This window comes from Aspergillus vadensis (genome assembly GCF_003184925.1).
Source record: "Aspergillus vadensis CBS 113365 unplaced genomic scaffold BO88scaffold_15, whole genome shotgun sequence".
Classification (NCBI taxonomy): domain Eukaryota; kingdom Fungi; phylum Ascomycota; class Eurotiomycetes; order Eurotiales; family Aspergillaceae; genus Aspergillus; species Aspergillus vadensis.
Genome location: NW_020292053.1, coordinates 451,247 through 473,796, shown reverse-complemented (window position 1 = coordinate 473,796; position 22,550 = coordinate 451,247). Strand labels below are relative to the sequence as shown.

The 22,550-nt window shown below is 48.0% G+C and overlaps 5 protein-coding genes across 5 annotated transcripts; 2 read left to right on the top strand and 3 right to left on the bottom strand.

Annotated features, from left to right (window-relative positions):
- Positions 1–1,578: 1,578 nt before the first annotated feature.
- On the bottom strand, positions 1,579–3,755 carry BO88DRAFT_464746 (TolB family protein; the record flags this gene model as incomplete). Its single annotated transcript, XM_025711352.1, has 3 exons — positions 1,579–1,783; positions 1,837–3,484; positions 3,536–3,755. 3 exons carry the CDS (start codon positions 3,753–3,755, stop codon positions 1,579–1,581), a joined length of 2,073 nt encoding a protein of 690 aa, XP_025561739.1.
- Positions 3,756–10,449: 6,694 nt separating this feature from the next.
- On the top strand, positions 10,450–11,187 carry BO88DRAFT_416308 (uncharacterized protein; the record flags this gene model as incomplete). The annotated part of the gene is made up of 1 exon (XM_025708244.1): positions 10,450–11,187. One exon carries the CDS (start codon positions 10,450–10,452, stop codon positions 11,185–11,187), a length of 738 nt encoding a protein of 245 aa, XP_025561738.1.
- Positions 11,188–12,303: 1,116 nt separating this feature from the next.
- BO88DRAFT_343274 (uncharacterized protein) lies at positions 12,304–14,013 on the top strand (the record flags this gene model as incomplete). Its single annotated transcript, XM_025703179.1, has 1 exon — positions 12,304–14,013. The coding sequence occupies one exon, from the start codon at positions 12,304–12,306 to the stop codon at positions 14,011–14,013; it is 1,710 nt and encodes a 569-aa protein (XP_025561737.1).
- Positions 14,014–18,511: 4,498 nt separating this feature from the next.
- Positions 18,512–19,587, bottom strand: BO88DRAFT_405888 (uncharacterized protein). Its single transcript, XM_025707011.1, has one exon. It carries the CDS (start codon positions 19,389–19,391, stop codon positions 18,696–18,698), a length of 696 nt encoding a protein of 231 aa, XP_025561736.1. The 5' UTR covers positions 19,392–19,587; the 3' UTR covers positions 18,512–18,695.
- A 1,290-nt stretch (positions 19,588–20,877) lies between these two features.
- On the bottom strand, positions 20,878–21,690 carry BO88DRAFT_464744 (uncharacterized protein; the record flags this gene model as incomplete). Its single annotated transcript, XM_025711351.1, has 1 exon — positions 20,878–21,690. The coding sequence occupies one exon, from the start codon at positions 21,688–21,690 to the stop codon at positions 20,878–20,880; it is 813 nt and encodes a 270-aa protein (XP_025561735.1).
- Positions 21,691–22,550: the final 860 nt, after the last annotated feature.

Below are 22,550 nucleotides of genomic sequence, written 5' to 3'. Positions count from 1 at the left end.
TCGGCGTTTGTTTGCAATTTAACGCGGTGTTCAAATGTCTTCTTGCCTGGGAGGCGCTTCGAGGATATCTGCTCTTGAATAGTCAAATTTTCTCGATCGACAGACATTCAAACTTGTCCAGAAAACATTAGTTGAGAGGATCTGTACCATCAGATTGTGCCACTGCTGATTTTTGTGCCATTAGGCAAGATACAATCGTGAAACCCCCATGACCATCCGCGAGCGAGCCGTTTCTAGCACAGCGCGAAGCCATACATAGCGGACCGTGGGAATGTGGTGCCCATGTGGTTGAATAAGGAAGCCGTCTTCCCAACACTGGTCCTTGTCACCGTGTAGGGCTGAGATTTACTGCACATTAGGGTTAATAATTGGTTGAATGTGCATGGGGCGAGATGGTTAGTTCTCACACACACAAGTCCTTACCTCGATAACGCTGTCATCATGGAGTACATGAGTGTAAGGAGTAGGAGGGCTAACACGTCCAAAAACGTGCTGGATAACAGAGAGCCCCCAAACGCTTCTTGATCATGGCATGGGAACCCCAGTCTCGTAGACTAAGGCAGGTCCCTTCTTCTCTTTCTCTTCCCAGCCCCCTCTTTCACTATCTATTTCGCCTCCTTAGCGCGACAGTGATTCAATAGGAAACATCCTAATCATCATTACACATAACATCCCCCATCGATTAACAAGATAAGAAACATGCCCCTTAGACACCGTCCCGTCCCCAAGCCTGATTATCAGCATGACACAAAGTGGACCGCGCTAAAACTCCTTCACGGTCTCGACCGAGCCAAACTCCCGAGCCGAACCAACAAGACAGATAAGCCTCTCTTAGGGTACACGGCAAGCTTCCCTTGCCCTGATTGACACGGAGGTGCCACATGGGGCTTAGTTTCCGCGAATGTGAGGTCTGAGCGGACATTGGCTTTCGTCTAAGCGAGCTTACTATTGAGATAAGCATTGGGCATCGGGGAAGTCGATAGGGTTCGTCACGGTTGTAGCCGAAGGCTCTGGGTCTCGGTTACAATTGGTTTCTGTGGTATGTCTCATGGAGGGGGATATGCAAGGTACGATTGTCTGTGCGTTGATGTCTTTTACGGAAGAACCGAGGGAGGAGCATGGATGGTGGACAGATGAGGATGGATTCGTAGGCAGATGGCTGGTCAGCTGCTACAGTCGGTTATATCTCTATATTCTCTGTATAACCACGCTTTACCTTGCCTATTCGGTTGTGTCTAGCTACGGCAAAACGAGATCCCTGTGTCGCCGCAAGCGTTGTTTGGTGGGTCTAGGCGAAATTGAGGGACCGCAGGCGTTCCGTGACATTCTCGTTGCTCTAAAAGGTGAAGCACCTACATAGGTAGCATCTTACTTAGCGGGCTAGAGCCGGTATCGGGATACAAATCACAAGGGATTGAAATGATGAGTCTAATAAACGGTGATGTAGAGGATAGTAGGGGAATAAAATCATAAACACATTTTCAGCTATAGATACAGTTACGTCCCTAGAAGACCCGACCTTTTCATACAGCAACTGAAGAAGTGAAATATTTACACAATTCAAAGCATGAGAATACCCTACTCAAGGTACTCGTTGGGCATGTACAGAGGCATCGAATCCTCCCAGATAGTATCCGTCACAAGGGTCTTGTTGGTACCATCGTAGTTCATGACCATGATCTGGCCGTACGGTTGGAAGGTGTCGTCGAAGAGAGCACTCTCATCCTTGAAGCCGTACATACCGGTGCTCCACATGATGCGGCCGTCTTGGGACCACACAGCGCTGTATATTATATTAGCTTGTATTGAGTGATGAGAGAAAGGAGGTAAACATACTGAGCATCGTTAGACAGACTGTCAGTGACGCGGGTCAACTCGGATCCGTCAGGGCGGATGGTGTAGATATCGAAGCGATCGGCATACCAGCGAGCGCCGTAGGACTCGGTCCAGTTGTTGTTGCGGGTGAAGACAATGCGCTCGCCGTCGGGGGACCAGCCGGGGGTGTTGTCCCAGCCGTCAGTGAGCTGGTGGGTCTTGCCGGTGGTGAAGTTCAGGATGTGCAGACCCAAGGGGGCCTCAGTAGCAAGGCTCCACTTGCGGTAGACGATGGCAGTTCCATCGGGAGACCAGGAGGGGAAACCAGAGTTGTCGGATCCATCAGTCAAATTGGTGTGCCAGGTACCGTTGGCGAAGGTACGGTAGATCTTGGCGGTGTTTGTGCTGCGGCTGACGAACCAGGCACCAAAGCCAGACACCAGCTCCGTGCCGTCGGGGTTCCAGGAGGGCTGGAAGGCACCAGAGTTACCTTCCAGGAGCCACTCGACCTCGGTGGAGTTGCTGATGTTGTAGATGTCGTAGGAGTCGAGAGCATCAACAACGTCGGTGTACAGAGGGGAAGAGTGGACCAGAGAGCCGTTGGCGCTGCCAAGGACCTTCTGGGTGGACGCAATACGGTTCACGACGGTGTTGTGCATGGGGAAAACATCCATGTAGCGGTATTCCCATTCGTTGTCGTAGCTCCAGAGCTCCAGGTCGGCAGCCTGCTGAGTCCAGTTGGGGATCCAGTAGACCAGCTTGGAGCCGTCAGGGGACCACCAGGGATCGCGAAGGTTGGTCAGGTTGAAGTTCTGGTGGCTGAAGTCAGGTTTGGTGTAGTGAATACCCTCGTCTCCGGCCTTGACCAAGTAGCCAATGTTGGTCGAGTTGCCAATGTAGTGCTGGCCGACCTTAGGGTAGCTACCGGAGGTGTGAGCAACGACGTTGGAGCCAGTAGCAAAGTCTACGCTGTAGATCTGTGCGGTGACAGCCTCCTGCTGAGCAGAAACACCATGGCAGCCGTAGGTGTTCTCAGTAGTCATGTTGTTGTAGATGATGCGCTTGCCATCGGGCGAGAACTGGGGGGTACCCAGCGAGTAGCCATCCTGGCGGATAACGGTGCGGAAGTCACTGCCATCAGGGCGGACGGCGTACACACCCAGAGTCTGGGTGTGCTCCCAGCCGGTACCATCGCTGTGGCCGGTCCAGTCGGTGTTGCGGTCGGAACTGAAGACAATCCACTCTCCGTCGGGAGACCAGGAGGGACGGAAGTGACCAGTGGGCCAGGTGTTGTCGGCTCTGTTAGCCTCGGTATCGGTCAAGTTCTGGGCCTTTCCAGAGGTGAGGTCCTTGACCCAGATGTTGGTGGTGTAGTTGCCCTGAGTAGAAACGTAGGCCAGCTTGTTTCCATTGGGAGACAGAACACCGATGTCTTCAACAGAGTCCGTGGCCGCAAGTGTCTCCAGTCCCGAACCATCCACGCGAACACGGTACAAGTCCGACTGACCCGGACCGCGGCGCTCGCTGGTGAAGACAATCCACTCTCCATCAGGAGACCATGTAGGGTGGTAGTCGAAAGCATTGGTCTGGTTGCCCATGAGCTGAGTCGCGTTGGTACCGTCGGCATTCGAGATCCATAACTGTCCTCCGGAAGGTCCAATGCGGTTCACTTGAGTCCGTAAGTACGTGAATCACTAGGGTCAATCAGGCAGCCACTTACTGTAAAAGATACCCTTCTTGCCCTCAATCGGGCCCCGACGGGCCAGCCTGGGGGTTTCTTTCGTAGAAGCAGCAGCGGCGCGCTTAGCATAGGGACAGCCCGCAGGAGCAGCAGCAGCAGCAGCAGCAGCAGCGTCATTGGCGCGCTCCGCGTACGGGCAGCCAGCAGCGGCCGAGCCGGCCACTAGGCCAGCCAAAGCAAAAGCAGCAGAAATACGCATGTCGCCTACCCAGTCAAAGCTGGAAAAAGATGATAGTAGATGCGACTTGGCGAGAGACTGTTGTGAGAGACAATGTTCTTGTAGGACCTGAGAGGGAGGGATCTGCACCTTTAAGTATTGCTAGAACGGCGGGGGAACCATTCTTCATCTCGGCTACTTGGACCGTGACAAACTCGGGGGTAGGCAGAATAACAAGCAAAGCTTGCCAAGCCTCACCCTTCTCCAAGGTGTGGATTGACTGGACCCATCAGATAGGCGTAATTCGAATTCTAATCTATCCAAGTGGATCGAATCAACTTATCAATCAATAATAGGATCCGTTGGAGAGCACGCGGAAGAGGTCTATTCCAGTCCTGCAAATCTTGCAGAATTGGGTCAGCACTTGCTGGTAGTCGGGATCGCGGTATAGGTATGATCATATCGAGGCCCAATCAGCCCTGATCTATTGGAGTCGTATGCACTATCTATGAGACAGATCACTCGCTATACCGCATGACATGACCCAAGGGCAGTGACAGGGAGTACTGAGAGACTCCCACGGGTCACCAGAACCCCTCTCCCACGCGAGATGAGCAGGTAACGATCAGCAAAACTTTCATCAGCACCGTGGTGCGGTTGTCGGACCCTCCTTCCCTGTTTTTGCTATTGTAGATGACGATCAATTATCTCCGGCTTGGCACGGCACGCCAGGCCCGTCTGTAGGACGTCGGCGTCTTGGCCGTTGGCTTGGCCCGTCCTCTAGCGACCCAAAAAGTAATCAATGCCGACCACGACCATTGGACGCCAGTATCGCCGAATTAGTCTCTCGGATCTCACACAACTGCTGCCTCATCCCGTCTCGTCCCTCGCAGGCTGCAGGATATCTAGCATCATCCTTTGTGCCAGCATAGGGCGGTGTTATCTATAGAAACTCCAATCGGACAACGGCTTCGTAAATGTCTGACCGCCAAATGGACCGGAGCCCTCACAATCAGCCCCACAGCCCCTTCCTGGTGCGTTCCAAAGGGATGTCGGAGCGTGTCCGCAGGAACGTTCCGACCTCCGACCGCCGTCGTATTACGTGCTGTGACCCTCTCTCCCACTGTCTTCCCGCCAGTCACAGGCGGGGTATGGGGTATCTTTTTTCGGTGTGCACAAATCAAGACCCTCAATTTGTGCACCTTCGAATTGTCCAGACTTCTTCATCGCTTCATGGTAGCGGGAGATGACCCATTCAACTCGCCAAATCTCCGTCTTGCATGATGGAAAATCGTGCTGACACACCTGCATCCTCGACGAGGCTGCAGATGTCGGAAATTAAGCCCTTTAACAAAAAGCTGCAGGGGACCGGGATAAGACGGGTTGTTGCTCTAGCGAAGATACCACCCAGACCCTAGATCCAATCCCCGTGTTGATTTTGTGAAAGGATTTAACTTACCTGCGCCACGCAGTCGCATTATTCCGAATTCATAGCTACCAACCGGATACGATATCCACAAGGTATACGGCCCTCGGTCGGAACTAACCAAAGCAGAAGGTTGGAAGCTCAAAGAACGTGGCCACGACACATAGTGATGCTTATCCAATTCGCTGGTTATCTCAATTGTGTAAAGCTGGGAACAATAGCAGTCGACATTGAGATTAGAAAAGCTCTTAGTGGCGGACAAATTTAGAATACAGGCGGCTTCCGTGGCGCAGTGGAGGATCCTGGGCCACTTGCAGGGACATTATCAAGGTTTAATTGCGCTGCCTAGAATTGCAGCAGACATCTCGTTTGCCATATTGAAGTAATCGAGACTGTCCTTGAGATAAGCACAGGGTCAATTGTGACTAACGTCACTATTTGACAGCCGTGGTGTGAGACAAAATAGGTTTAACCTCCGTCACTGGACAAGTTTCGGTACACGGCGTGATCGCTTCCTGCAAGTGAAGAAGGGCTACAAAACATAACATTCTGACAGCGAACATCATGCTACTTTCCCCAAACTTTACTGCCATTTTTCTCTCATGATCAACTTTCACCGAACCGTTCTATCTTATTGTGTCCGGCTCAGTCATGAGCAGCAAAACGGGAGTCAAGAAACGCGAAACAGCGGAAACGATGATAGTCAGGCACCCGGGCTTGCGTCGACGATACCTGCTGAAAAAGGCTACTATCACCTAGCAACCCATGAAACTACGAGTGTAATCAGACCTTTTCGGTCCTCACACTTCGGGGATAAATGTGGTCCTGCTTTGAATTCCTCGGCCTTTGAAAGGACGGCTCAAATTCAAGTGTGCGCTGATGACGCAATGATCTGCGCTCTCGTGGATCCACTCGATGCTTTGGTTCAATAGACTTTGCCCTCGAAACTTCTTACAACTGATGTTTCTGACGCGTTTTATGCCACCAGACTGCTCTGGTTTTGGATGGCTTCTGGCAATTGATCGTCGGAGTCAGGCAACAGTTGCGTGCACACTGCGGGGGACTACTTTTCTAGCTGCTTCGCCGAGGGATTAGTGCGGGTGCGGGTGAATAACCTTCTTCCATCCGCGTCTTCCCCACAGGCAACAACCAACATGCTTTTGCAGCCACCCGCGGCTGTTTCGCCTCATGCCTCATTCAATTTTCTGGCACCGAACGTCACTAGAGGGCCTTCAATTCGCTTTGAAAAGGTCTCATGATATGTCTGGCTACTATAAATAACTGTCGGGTTGACCCAAGATCATACTGGTGTCAGTCAGAACAGAACAACATGCATTTGTACTCAAAAGTAACCATGTCTGTCTTCTCACAGGGTTCTGCTAAATGTGCAGGTGAGCGTTTCCTACAGTTGCATGATAGCTTTCATATTTTCTGTGGCGATTCAGCGTGATGATGCCCGACAAGCCGTAATTGCGAATAAAGACGAAGGAAATTGTGCGACAAAACTTTTTGCCACACTGTTAACCCTCAATTAGTACATGCCTGTGCAAAACGGTACTTGAGACACGATTAATTTCGGTTATCTTGTTCAGGGATATGATGCGAATGACTTTGATCGTTTAGACAACAAACAGCCGGATGAGAAATTCACCTCAAAAGATACATGTGCTCGTGCATTTCTATCAGCATAATACTTCCACTTTTCGCATTCATATGCCTGAAATACTCAATGACGTATTACGCTACTGCGGAGATATATCTATGGGGTTGACGGTGTCCGCCTTCAAACCAGCAATAATGTAAAAAGATCTGACTCGTATACGTCGATACTACCGTCTACAGCCTCCAGAAACGTAAAGTTCGGTCAACATCGGGAACGATAAGAAGCTTGAAATCGCTAGAGCAGACCGTTTCTCCGCGAGGACACATGCTGATATTATTCTCCGGCTCCTGAGTATATTACTGTTTGAGGATTATATCCAAGCTATATACCTTAACTGTTCCCTCGAGTATCTGAAAATTTAATTTTTTACTGATAAACTGTACACCCGTAATAGTCGCAAATTCTTGTATCATAATATTATTAAATTTCAAAGACCACCACTATTCTTCTATCCCTGTGTATAGATTCTACAGGCAGAGTACACTAATCTTAAGCCTGCCAGCTAAAACACTGCTATCTGGATTCCAGAACATGAAATAATATCATATAAATATCTTAATACATGAGACCTGCTGTACTGTTATAATATTATAAATATAAATAACATTCTCGCCGCCTTAGCTAACAGCTATAATTTTAGAGTCTGGCAAGAAGGCACTATACTAAAGCTGGCCACCAAGGGACCTGATAATATGAATTAATCTACCGGATAGAATATCCCAGATCCATGCTGTACCATCCTATGATATAGAAGCAGCAAGGAAGCTATCCGGACTGATACTAATCCAGATAATACAATCAGTGTGACTGTGTAACTGATATTGAATTGACCTGCTATCCACATCCCAGAGAGTGAGTCAGGGGGAATAACAGCATTGGCCAGTGTAATAATCGCGTGTCATATTTTGGACAACATAAACCATGCTATTACTGTCAGAGCTAAAAGCTTGGCTTCCAAATGAACCCAAATCGCCTGGAAAACAATGCATGGGGCCGGTTTCCCCATGGTCTGCAGCAAAGCTTTGTTGTTCCTGTTCGTCTTTCGAGGAAGATTTTCGCTTCCTCCTGTCCCCATTGTTTTGGATGGCCGTCCTCCCAAGTCGCCGGTACACCAGACATGGAAGCGAAATCCGAGCGGATGCAATATGTCCAATGTCTGAGAAATTTGTGCTGGTCCATTTCGTACTCATTCTCTTCGCAGGAGACCGCGTCGTCTCCCTGCTCTACAGAGCTAATTGATTTTTCATCTGAAGCCATCCTTTGACGAATATGCGATTTAAAAAAAATTGCGACAGACGGATAGAACAAAACGAAGTTAAGGTTGTTGAGTGTTTCAATATATCATCATAGTGATGAGTCAGTGATGGTTTCGCTGCAGCCTAATACATCGACGCTATTTCATATGAATTCTTCTCTACGGGCGAAAAGGCTCAGTCTAATTGTTTTGCGCGCCAATCAAAGTCCAGATAATGCAAGGTAACATGCAGCACAACAGCTTGAACGCCTGCGACTACCAATCAACACCGAGCAGTCCAAGAGGCTCTCATGATAGACCAACACTACTTCGTCCTCAAAAGAGTCTCTCATCACAACACGGCGCTATTAAGACGGGTTGTGTTGTTGACCAAAACTGACACGTCGTCAGTGACTCATCTCGCCGAGATAAAAGTTATCCACTGAATTCAAAGAATAGTCGGTCGCAACAAGACCACCATAACCATGGCTTTGCGACCAATGGTAAAAGAATTAGAATGGGCATTTAACTATCAGGGAGGCGTGTCTCTTTATCGTACATACACCAATAAGCGATCTTAGAGTAAGCAATAAACACTGATTGGCCCAGAAGTACCTACTAACAGCCCAGTAGAAATATATAATCAGAAATTCGAGGATAATGAAGGACGATTACATTGCGGTTCAAAGTTTCACGCTTTTTGCTGGCACATTTCTCTAGCAAGCAGTATTGGTCCGCGATAATCTGCCATGCGACTACATTTTGTCATGGTGAACTTTCTGAATCGGGCTGGTTATTCTATATTGACAGCAATCTCCTGATCTCATCGATATATAACCCGACCTTTTCGCGTATATCAGCTTCCGATCGTGTGTACCTCAGAAAGAATAGCCAGTCTCTGAGTGGGGCTCACTTTAATTCACTAACAGATGCAGGCTTGGGCTTGCAGTGCTGGTCCAATTCCGCATCTGCACATCAGTTAAAGTGGGATGTCATGCGAGCCAAAAAATTTTAATCTATGCCTCAGGCAGTAAATAGGTGCCACACATCGGTCGGTCTAAGCGACTGATGTCTGCTTATGCTACAGCACATGATGCTTCCATCTAATCTTGTTCAGGGTCCAATTATCCAGACACGGTAATCCAATTCCATATAGCCTTTTCCCTATATTTCGCGTTCGCTTGGGTACGAGGCTGCATAAATTCGTGTTTCAGGGACTCGGTGCTGATCCACAATCTAATCTCCGACCGCCGATGCCGAGAATCGGGACACGGACACATCACACTCATGGGGAAATCGCACTGCAAATCAGATAACAATGCCAAGAGATTAAACGAGAAGTGGAAGTCTGGGCATGGGGTGTCTGAGGTCAACATTCGCTCAGGGGATCTGGAGGTTTAATTGTCTCTCGCCAATTCCTTCCCTCCGTGACCGTTCAGGTAAGGAGCAGTCGGGACCATCCGCCGTTGATGGTTGGACGTCCAGGACAGTTTTAGGTAAACGAAGCAAGGGCTTTGTGTTCATCGAGTGCCCCGTGAATACGTGCAAAGGCCTTTTGGATGCTTTAGTCCCCGGCACTATCCATCTGAGTGCCCTTGCACCTACTGCGCTTTTATTACGTCTCCGAACTGAGAGTCAAATTTGCAGCCAGATCCTCCCGAATCTGGTGCTCTTAGAGGACCCCAGAAGTAGTCGTGTCTTCCGGTAAATCTCTGTGCCGATGCTGGGACCTCCAGGATACTACAGATTGCAAGCAATGAAAACATCATTAACCACACACAACAACCTATGTGATAAGGAGTATAATAAGGGTTCTGCCATAACATCAGGCGTCATGACTACACGCCTGACGGCTTGGCAAAAAGGAAACCGAAGGACAACATCGAAAAGTGTGATCATATTCACCCACTGGTCCGAACTTTGGAACATACCAATAATGAGTATTGGGCTCGTTGTTGGGTAATCGCAGACGGGAATGTTGTGGCAGACGACAAAGGAATTTCCCACATCCTAGCACTGGGGAATATGGCCACCGGAAATGTCACCATCATGCTGGGATAAAATACGGAGATAGGCGGGAAACGCTAAGATGAAGCCAAGGCTGGCTTGCTGGCAATGTCTGATCTCAGAAACAATGCTGCTGGACTGGGTCTTCGAAGGTAATACTACTAGAAGTCGGGTGAAACCGAGTAAAACCTAACATTGTTCACATGAGGTATGTAGTAATAACAATCAACTGTCCTAATGCGCCTTTCTTGATGAGCCTTGGTGGAACTGTAGCTTCGTAGGAAGATTGTGAGACATATAAAAGCAAGCATGCTACTTGGGTACAGACTCTTGGCCTTGGTCTACTCTATACCTACTCATCTACCAGCATCCCAAGACAGAGCCATTGCTAGTTTTTACAAACGAAATGGATGGAAGAGAAATTTCCCATATCGTTGGTGTCAACCATGGCGAGTCTGTCGAGCGTCGCTCCCCCATAGCGTCTCCTGACAGCACCAGAACATGCACCGCGGCACTAGCGGGAGGAGTACCTACTTCGACCGACGTTATGATTGGTTTGGATCTTATTGAGCAAAACCCCAATGAACCGCAGCTGATGAATACCAATGTGCTCTCAGATGTCTATGGTTCTCCTATCCCTGCTGCACAGTTGAATACCAGTGTCCCGGCAGCTGAACCGGGTCACACAAACTTCGGAGTGACACCACAGCTCCATGCTCACCATCTTGCTCAACACTCATTTAACCCTGCGTCCCAATACAGGCAAGCTTTTCCAGAAGCGAAAATGCTGAATGGTGGTGTTTGTCAGTGCAAAGAGTCGAAACTTCTTAAAATGCTGCGAGACCCAGAACCTGCTTACGAACGTCATTGCTTTCGAGAGGAGATAGAAGCGAGACACGGCGGCATAAGACCTGATGATCTTCTGTTGACATCCCCCCCGCCTAGAGAATATAGATGCATACTTATGACTTGTGACAGGGTGTTTGATGATGGAGATGAATTGAACGATCATTTTCAACTCGATCACAACTATCCCGACAATTGTGTTTGTCGGATCTGTCGCCATGCTTTTAGCAGCAGTTTCGAAAAATGTGTGCATGATTACCATCATCACAAGGGTGATGTTTGCATGTTTAGTCCTTGAAAGGCGCTAGAAAATTGAAGCTTAATTCTTTGGCATTTTATATTCTTCTGTTCTGTAGATGTCATAAGTCTTGGATTGTTGGTCGGTTGTTCCGGGTATCCAACAATCCCTTCTCCTGGCTTCTAAATTGCTTGCTAGTGGACTGGACCTAGGTCTACTCGGTAAACAATAGGACGGGAAGATTTGACGGGAAAAAAGCAGAGAAATAGTCACAAATGCAACAACTACCCAATAAATGATAGTACTCACGCAATGTATGTTGTGTATGGCATCAAGCCTATAATTTCGTGTAGCGCGCGCTCAGATCACCAATGGTCGTAGTGTCGAATCTGGACTTTGAGTGTAAGGAACACCGTGTATTGGTCATTGGCTACTTGTCTCAATACAAATTGTTATCTTCACTTGCCCGGCATATCCGTCAGATGAACCCTAAGCAGGTGGCCCAGAGAGTAGGTACTTCCCGCCCCACAATTATCAGTGTAGATTATCTCACCCAATCAGAGAAAAAGCTCGTCTGCAACATATCTTCAAAATATATCATTCGGATTCTGACTACTCGAGGTGTCTGAGAAGCACGAGAGTAATTATACCAACCTTTGATGTGACGGTATGTTGTTCTCAATAACAGCGTGCAGAGACGAGATCCTCCCAAAAATGGAACCTTACTTCGTACACATGTGTTCATGCTGGTAAATACCTATGTTAAGCTTCATTTTCTTCGGAAATTGTAATTAAAAACGGGGAGGATATTTCGCGAAACGGCAGATTTGTATCATATTTCCTTCCAATGTAATTTTAGCTTCAATAGACGTCAGAATAACGGAACTTCAGTTTGCTCGTTACCCTAAGGAACATACCAACCTCACGTATACCCGGCATCGGGAATATCCCCAACCTGGTATTTGTTCAAGGGAAATTCCTAGAAGCCCCACGATGACCCTTTTATTCCACACAGGCCATCAGTTATATAAGACCCTACATGTCTGCTCGAACTAGCAAGATAAACTCTTCTAGTGCTACAATCGGCGATACGCTTTCTAGTTACGAGTCTTCGCAACCAGAACCCTACCCCATTGACGAAGATCCTCACCTGTCCAGTTGTATATCCAAGCGAAAATGCCTTCGTTCCTACCACTGTGGGATAGCATGTCTGAAGGCTCGCCTTATAGCCCTGAGACCAACACACCAACTGCCAATTGTCCAACCGAAGGCCAATGCGCTACCGATGAGAACGGAAGTCCCGCGAATCAACCAACTCTTGGTCATGATTTCGGAAGTGACGGGTCCCAGCCTTTGATCCAAATCGAAGGGGAAGCCCCCCCTGGTGCCACTGCTACCGACAATACCTCAGAACCACCGCCCACTAGCACCGCTGAGCTTGCTGAAACGCAGCACAGTGATGCAGGAGGATGGCCTCGGACGGCATCTTTGATTGATTCACTACCGGAAATTGAGACCAATTCTCCTGCAAGCGAGCAAACTTCTGATATGGGAGGAACAGGGAGCCAAGTACCTACATCTGTTCTATCGGTTAGTTCTAAACTGTCGCGCCCCTGTCTAATCCATACTGCCCCTCCACGCATACCATATGCGGGACCAGGTAGGCCCGAGGGCCCTGGTCTTTTCAGATCCTCAATGAGGGAAGAAAGTGACTATGTTCAACAGTTTCTGACCAACCACGTACAGGCAGCGCAATACCCCCAAATCCGGCATCGCCGCGGTGCAGCGGTTCACAACGTCGATGCTGGAAATTTATTTGGGATGCCACGCCGTCAGGTGGAGCGGACTAATTCCAGCGCGCTTCTCACTTCCGAGTCATCTACCGCCTCCGAATCTCCAAGCGAAAACGATCCAACAACTCAAGCCCGTAATACAGAGGGTGGAGATGTATCCGGCCTTCAAGGGCCGCAAGACGAGTCAACTGAGGCCCTGGATTCGGGTGCTTCGAGTGTATACTCTGCAACACCACTGCTACAGCTCGATGACACCCATGTCTGTGGAAATGCAGCTGGTAATACATCCGCCCCTCAGGTGGAACAGCTGGGCTCAACTGAGTCTCAGACTACTGGTACCTCCAGTGCTCAAGACGGATCATCATTGCTCCAACCTTTGTTCAAAGCCAAATCTACCTGGCCAGCATTTGAATCAACTCCGGCTTATTCTAATGACTTGAGCTGTCTTTCCATGCCGTTCGAACTAAGCCACAGTGAACGCTTGCCCGGGGCGTATCCTTCCGCTGATAGCCCAAATTCAGATGAGGAGCTTGGCTCTACTGGGAAAGAGCCCGCCACGAAGGCCCCGGAGAGCGCAGCTAAACAAGAGGATATAAATGCCTCTTTGTCGACACTTTCTTATATCCAGGACACCAGCAAACCTTCGGACTCTTCTCCGAATGCCTGGTATAGCACGACTGAAGAGGGCTCTAATCCATATAGCTTCCCAGTAAAATGGTACGCTCCAGAATCCGAGTTTGACTCCCGCAGTCAGTATTTCGATGCTCACAGTACCCTTGCTCGATCCTTGCCACAAACCGAGCCCGAACCGTATGCACCTCTTCTGGGTACTGCAGCTCTTAGTCAGACAAGCCCTTCAAGCCAAGAGAGCGCCGACAGTCAGGCGACCGCCGCAGGTGCCTCTGGAAATCAGTCCAGCGAGCTGGACAGAGGAAAGAGCTCAGCACCTACACCGAACGACGACGAGCTGAATATGGACGAGAGCAATCCAATTCAGCGTCCCCGTGACGAGATAACCCTCAAAAACCAAGTGTACGTGGAAGACGATTCTCCTAGTGTCATATCTGAGAACCTCAAGAGCAGGAGCGATTGACTCGACACTAGAGACGAGTCCGATGACTGGTCCATAGACGAGGACGAGAACGGGATGTTCTGCCACCCTCGTGATCTGATGGATCATGTCGAGCGTCTTCAACGTTATGAACAACTTTGCCAGACCCACAGAGCCGCAGTTCGGAAGGCTTCACTGTATGTGACCACCTGTGTTTATTTGATAGTTTTCCTGATCACGTATCATTGGATACTAGTGGCTGCCTAGAGTTGTGTCAAGTGTTGTACGCTACTTCGGCGATGTCTCTAGAAACCAAGAATTTACCCAAGACTGCTACTGGCAGATTCCTTCCACCAACATTTACCCACATATGAAGACGTTTTTTGATTTTATTATTTCATTTTGCAGATTTTCGTATCATTGAGGTAAACAAACACTCAGCTGTCCGCGTAGAAGGCCGTCTCGTAACATCTTCCACCTCATCCTAGTTGTCCAGATACATCTCCATTTCCTTAGTGATATACTGTCTCCATTAACAACGCAGTCTAGGTCATCATCCTAGAACAACACGTCGTTACGTCTAGAGTTAACCTATAACCCAGCCTGTTTTACTGCGACGTCGATAGCCTCCACATAACTACGCCAATGATTAGTGCAGTCTTTCAGAGCCTTATAGAATATGAGCAAATATGAGTAATACAATATATAATTACGAAACAATAAGCGTTTCAAGGCACCAGTCTAGAAATATGTTAGACAAACAACACCACGCGTAGCAGATATATAGAACCAATGATATATTGTCTAAGAATGTGACCAACTCTTTGAATCGTAGGAGCAACAGTATTGCAGCTACAGCGTCCACAAATTTATTTATCCTGGCAGGTTAACCAGTATGAGGTTGAGTATTCATTAGATCTTCGTTATAGTCCAACTATACAATTGGGGGCTTATCGTTACGCCATACAAATGAGTCATCAAGTCCAACTGCGAAAACGGAAGCATTGGACTTATTCCGAGCTTGAATCCCCTTTTAAGGCCAGTATATGATTTACTTCCGGTAATCTCCGAACAATATACTCACGACCTCTTCCTGGTAAACTCCGTTGCGCTTCTCATTAAGGCTTATAAAGACGAGGTATGGACCTGTAATATGGTGGATGTTCCCGTTTTATCATGCCGCTCGATCAACTATATAGTCTGTCCGCCCCTGTATTGTCTTGATTTTTCCTCCTTCATCAGCTCATTATCTGCATACAAAAACCCCCAAACCGCTACTGAGTCATGGCCGGACGGCGCTGGTCCTTGATCGGTCTGATCACCGGCTTGGCAAACAGGTTTTAGGCGTTTACCTCTTATGCTCTAGAATGAGTCACTGTTAGCAAGCTCTGCTTTGAGGTATATAGACCTACCGAATTGACTTCATCAACACTGCATCTGTCCAACACATACAAACAATGTCTCAAGCCTAGACCTTAAACGCAGACGAGCTCACTTTTCCATAAAGCCAGTACATGGAGATCTGGACGTAAACTTACAGATCAAATCAATTTGGCGTCCGTCACAATGGGAATCCACAATAAGGGTCTACGAAAAGGGACGAAATCATGACCGCATCGAGTGTATTTAGACGATGCCTTTGCGAAGAACCTCAAATATGTTTATTGTGACAAGTGACATATTTGAAGAAGTCCATAGACTTCAGCCAACGTGTCAGAGAGCTCCTTCGCCGTTGGTTTTCTTCATTAACACAGACAAGGGATGAGGGCTAAAGTCTTGATCGTCGTCCTACCTGAAAGTGTGATCGGCTCTCTGACATGAATCGAAAGAAGTCCTCTTTCACCAGTATCTCGATGAACAAAAGCAGTGCCAGCATTCTCATATACACAGGCAAGACAATGGCCGCAGTCACCGGTATCATCAAGGAAGCCATTGAGAACATTGGCGCCTCCAAGCTGTGCAATGAGAGTTGCCTTCACGAAGAGACACCAAGGGGGGCTTACCGATCTACCTGAGATAGTCTCGTTCTCCTATTCAGGTTAAAACACCTCCTTCGACGACTGGGTCAATGGTCTAACTGAAGCTGGCTCGATCGACTCATCGATATTAGCATGACGCCCATAATCAGCCCACTTCCTGTTCATAGCTGTACTACCTGCCAGACGCCTTTCCTAAATTCCACATGTCCACTGTGTTGGCTTTGAAACCTCAATTCTGACCATCACCATTGATGTGGCGGCATAGCCAGTATATTTAATATTTCATTTTTTGAGTTCACAGCCGTTCTTACCCTCCTACCTATACTCGGCCTAACAGCACTTCGCGATACATTATGTCTTTTATATATACTTATCGTTTCCTTCTGAGTCTTGGGACAATACCACATTCTGCCACAATGTTCTTCTCTCGGAGTCCGGATAGAAGCTTACTACCAAGGCTACTGGTTGCTTGGACCCAGAGGCGCACCGTGTTTACAATATCGCAAATACCCCTTCATACATCAATGCCAATGCCCATAGGCAAACAGGAGCTCTTAATCGAAGAGCAAAGACGACATATGGTCGGCGGTGTGGAGCAACTTTTAGACCAAAGAGAGCCAAATCACGTTGTCATAGAAGGAGAGAACGCAAGACCTGGCGATTAAAGGCGTGATGATGTAACAATCACTGCCAACATCTGGGTAGAAAGCGACTCCGACAAAGACGCAGCTGTCCTAATCAAAGATCAGTACAGCCCAAGTGCGGTCGGGGGTGTACTATATATATAATTGGAATGACTACTCCAGTGCTCGGAGGTCTCTTGCAACTACCGCCCGTGAAGTATATTGCGCTTTTCGTATACTGGTGGCAGGATTTCCGTATAAGTTCTTTGATGGGAAACAATCACAGCATTGTTATGCGGTAGCCATGAAGCAACCATTTTCATGGACTGTCCAGAGCTGTGCAGAAGGACAGATCTAATCCAGGTCCTGATGAACGCGCTTTGTGAACACAAAACACACCTAGGGGTGGTTCGCTAGACCAACCGATTTGCTCTTGTCATGTCGATGGAAGGTTCCATAGACCGACCCCTCCATCTTTCTCCATGAGCAGCAACACAGTCATGATTTACTTTGTCAGTGATGCTCGACTCGGGAGATTGTTTTCAACATCTTAAGGACTGATAATATTTAGGACTATACATGGGGTTGGACGATGACGAAACTTCTAGAGACCAACGCGATTATCGCTTTGATTACATTCGATATTAGGGAAATGATTTGAAAGAAGAGGAAATATTTTCAAAGATTAATATAACGCATGAGGGCAAAACTGCCTGTACTGACCAATCATAGTGCAGATATGCCCTTGTATCGAATGAACGGTGAATAACTAAAGCCAAAGTCTAAATTTCAATTGCTATGCAAATTGTAAGATTGCCTACATCATAGCCTCGTTTCGCTTTTACTCACATTTATCCTAGTTTGATGGACCGCTAGACCTATACGTTGTTAACCTATCTTCCCTTCCCCCCTCCTCGTCTTTTGAATTTATATGAATAACCAACGTAGATCAGCAGGTTTATTTAAGATGAAGAACGGCTTAGATACGCTGTACACGATTAGGATATCTGCTATCGATAGTACTCTAAAGATTTGATGATTGGAAATACATATAGCCTATTAAAGTAATATTAGGGGACATGGAAACAACACATTCCCGTTCCTACCGGAGATTTATCCATGCCTCGAAATAACCTTCGAACCGATCTCGGCTAAGTGGGCCGGTCCGAGCTCGGACCGGTTGAGTTTCTGTGCAGGTGGGTCCGGGGGTTTTGGTTCCATGAACAGACCCACGAACGTAGACTCTTTCGAATTCACGATATCTCCGATAGCCTAGACGGTTCTTCAGGACGTTTTAATGAGGGACAAACGGCTTGCTATTTCCCTTGCGATGGGAGAAGGTCCAAGTACCAGGCGGGTCAAGGAACCCTGTTGGTCGGACAGTTATGTAAGCGCGTTTAAACCAATGACAGTCTGACACGGAAAGAAAGCAGAAGAAGCAAAACAACCCTCACGGCTATAACAGCCTATCGCAGTAGTACGCGTCTATGGCACAGGACAATAGCCAGGGACGAACGCAAGGCTACCTGGCCTGCACCGCCACGCATGCGTTTCGATCTGTCTTTCTCGGAATGATTTTAGCAGGCTCCGGGTGGGTTCGACAAGGTCTTATGTCTTACTGGGGTAGTCCAACGCTTTGTAGAGTGCATGCCACAGCTGTGGCTAATTGTGTGTACACTTAACCGCTTAGGAATTGTGCAGGGCACTATGTGTCCCTGATATACTCATCGGTCAGCGGCATGCTGATACGACATGGGTACGATGCCGGAACTTGCATTTTCCAAATCAACTTTGAAAAGGGGCTTGGAATCGTTGCATTAACCAGAGAATAAATTAGCCTGAGTAACATAGTTGCAAGTGACTTTGAAATACCGGTTATTATGTGAAAGCTACGCCATACACAAGGCCCATCTCGGTTTACAGACGGCATCAACAGGTCTGAAGAATAAATAGCCCAAAATATATGACGTTAGACACTAGAATAACAGCAAAGCTCTAGGGAAAAAGCAGGGTGAGCAACAACAAAGTGAAAGTCAAAGGGCATGGAAGACAGAGAAACGGCAAGAAGTAAGGGAGAAGGAAGGAAAGATAGGGGGATAAGAGAAAGAAATGCAGGCAGGCGTTATTGGGATCGATGAGTGCGTAACTGATGTTCTACCAAGTTGTCCTTGCGATTGAAGGTTCGATCACAGAATCGACAAACATAAGAAGCAGGAAACACATGGATTGTCTTGATGTGCCTGCTCAAGTCCTCCCATCTATTGAAGGTTGACCTGGCTGTGCAATCCGTCCAGCCGCACCGAAGATTGGTATCCCTGCTTGATTGTCGGCCGAAAGGTCCACAGGGGTTGCTTTGGATGACAGGACGGTCGGCATACCCTTCAATTTGGCTATCTGCTGTCCTGGTTGATGAAGCCACTGCTGCCGGGATGACGAAGCTATTCCAGGGAACATTCTCTTGCAGTGTGCCAGCTTGGTGAGAATCGTCCTGAGGTACGATACCTGGCTGACGCCTGGTAACAAAGTCCCAATGCTCCAGATCGGTAGGCGTATTGTACCCGCTTCCACCATGCCATGGATATTGAGCAGGGTATTCAGGAATGCGGGGAACGACTGGATAGGTGAAGCCGATGTGTGTTTGAACCTGATGATGCGGGAGAACAGCGGCGGAAATAAACGAGTCACCTGGTTGACTGGGGTTGAAGGAGGCGAACTCTGGGGTGTAGATACCACCCTGCGGGTTGCGCATTTCATGATCGTTCGTTAATCCTGCCGTATGTCGAGACATAGTATGAGAAGTGCTTGCGTTGGTTGACATCGTGAAAGACATGGATACGGCTTATGGCGTTGCAGTTGAAAGCTTCCGGTGAGGAATATTGAGAGACGTCCTAGAATTCCCATGGACATGTCTCTCGCTGGGTGGTGAGAGAAAGAAAACATTGGGACGCATTTCGTGATGAAGAGTGGATTTATACCACTACATGTGTGAGATGGCTCTGGGACTATTTGTGGGCAACAATCCATGCGGCCGGTGGGTGCACCCACGCTGTTTAAATTTCAGTGAGATGCATACAGATTCGGTCATGTGACGTACGATCATCCGAAACCTACTGGCAGTTGCCAAATGGTATGCATTACTCGGAACGCTAAGGTTTCCTGGTCTGTCGAATGGAAAATACTTACCTCTTCTACTCAAGGCTGAGTTTCGGCGTACTTACTGTGCAAGCACGGACATTTGAGGTGGGCCCAGAGAATACGTTCACCCTATCGGGATTTGGACTGCGATCATCACCATATCGGGTACCCAAAAGGCTGCATCTACGTAGCAGAGCGGGCATGCCTTGTGCCCTGTAAAGAGACTGCTATTATTTTAAGGAAACCCGAAAAGGTAGATAGCGTTGATGAGAAGCTCCAACAAGATTGGGCTGCGTCCGACCGTACATTTCACCGTGCCTAAACTTGCCCGAGGCGGCATGTTTTCATTCTTGTAATCAGTGAGGCAACTAGGAACGAAGGTCTCGTTTTGGGAGTAAGGAGAACCTGCCATGCGCGGGTTGACACGTTGTTTGGCCAAGAAAGTCACGGTGCAACTGCGGCAGGAATCGACGCTGAGTTCAGTTCGAATTCATCCGCCGCCCCACCTGTCGGCGGTCAATCGTCTATAACCAATCATTCTTCCCAGTAAGAGCTTGAGGACAAAACAGGTTTAGTGCGGGGTTGCCTCTTCGCCTGAGGGGATGAACGCAGTCAGCGTTAATATGGGGTTTAGGGGCATAAGCTCCGTTATAGCAGTATGTCATTGGTTTCTCCTTAGGTCCATTTAATTTAAAGGGAGCAGATCAAGAGCGATGTCTATGTCATTAAAGATAGCAGCATCCCTCACCATACATCAAGCAAGAGGAATAGTAGTATCAATCCCGGACAGACGTCGAGGGTCGCTGGTCCTTTTCTATATTGTCATGAAGGGTATAGATATAGCCACAACATGACGACCCTAATACATTATGACTGCTGTATTTGGTCAAGCTGAAGCATTCTGATGCTTGCATAGCAGGTCCATTCAATTGTTCCAATTTTTCCAGAATCCACTGTGTTGCGAAACGCCGATGTAACGGACTACTGAAAGATTGTACTGTAATCAAGTGAAAGGCTCTTATTATGGTATAATTCTCATTTTACTTTGGGGCTCACGGGCGAGATGGGTAATACATATAATTTTCCATCATTCCGAATCTAAGCGGCAATTTTACTTCGTACACGATGTTTATATTTGCTTTCATCAACCAGAATCATAGAAGATTCTCCTACTCCTCCATTTTCATCTGATCAGCATAAAGTCCTTCCTGCTTCTTCGTATTATACTGCACCTCCCCCTCATAGATCCAATACGCCGGGGGCTCCTGACCCAGACTCCCCGGTCCACAAGATGGATACTTGAGGATGGCCGGTACACCAACCACCTCCTCGCCCGTGTTAGCCACCAGCCGATCACCACAATGTTCAATGTGGTCATAGGCCGCCGTATAACTATCCAACACACCCAGGTTTCCGGCGTGAACTGCCCGCGCCATACGCCGCCACATGAAGGCACAATGTGTCACATGGTACCAATGGTCGACGTAGACGTATTCCCAGTCACCGTTAAGCACCTCAGACTTAGAGAGATGATGCTTGCCCCATGGGTCTGTAGTCCAGGTCCAATTCCTCACAGCGAGGAACTCCTCAGTCAACTCCTTGTCGTAGCAGGCGGGACGTACCCAGCTCATGGCTAGGAGGTCTAGTACACAGCCGAGAGATCGGGCCTCAGCCGGGGAGGTGCCACATTGTAGTTCGGTGATTTTGTGTGGTGTTGATTTTGGAAAGAAGGGGGAGGTCGGAGAAGAAGAAGATGATGATGATGATGATGATGAAGGAATAGCGAATGTGGGCACACGGTATCCCAGCAGGGCAAAGAGGCCACCGAGAAAGGAGGCAGCCACGACTAAAAGAATGAGAGCGACAATTTTTGACAGTGCTCTAGTTCTGCTGGTTTTCGTTGTATACGTAGGCAGGGATCTCGTATCTTGCGTGACGGTGATGCCCGCCTCCTCCTCTTCTTTGAGTAGAGTGTAAGACATGCTGGGATTGGAAGCGAGGATGTCCGTGTGTAGAACGCGACCTTCTTCTTCCTTTAAATGACCATATATGCTGCTAAGGAATATGATGTCTGCTCCCGGTTTGTGGTTCAGGTAAGGTGCTATTCAAGGGGTAAAGACAATGAATTCTCTCTTTTCTCTTCATTTGAGATCGACAACAATATATAACTGTTTTCCCACTTTGCCGAGTCAAAAGGATATCAATTGCATTACGCCATCAAACGGAGAGATTATATGACAATAGCAAGAAAAAGAAGCAAAAAAAAAAAGGCAACAGAGAAAGGGATAAGAAGCGGGAGGGGGGGAGAAGGTGAAGATCGGCGCAACTCCGTACTCCGCCTGTCCAACTCTTTCACAGATCTCCAAGGCCCACTAAGAAAGGAATCATCCTTTAAGGTTTGCATTGCTTTTCCCCTGTCCCTACATATGGCAAGTAACAGTTCAATCACCAGTTCTGACTTGACAAATATAGTGAAGCACTTCTTGTGTTAAGTGGGAGATGTCTGGTCTTGACGTGATATAGATTCCCGGAAGAGTGGCTGCAGAGTGCAGACAGATAACGGAGAATTGTAGGAGTTTTGGCCAGGCGGGAAATAGAAGCGCAGGTACCCTTCAATCTCGCATCCGGCGGTGTGGAGTGAGTACAACTCCCGCGTTGCGGCTAGCTCGGCGAGAAATATCCCAGATCAACCACTATTGTCAATAGGTAATAGGCAGGCCATACCAAATGTAGTATGTGGGGCTTCCCATATCTTGATCATGATCAACCAAAGTGGGTCAATATTAGGGTGAAGATTCGGCAAATCGCTCGGTTACTTGATCTCCGGTTCAGCTATTTAGAT

Bases quoted from the DNA above. Each gene is read 5' to 3' on its own strand.
- BO88DRAFT_405888 (XM_025707011.1), bottom strand. From the start codon at position 19,391: ATGTCAACCAACGCAAGCACTTCTCATACTATGTCTCGACATACGGCA.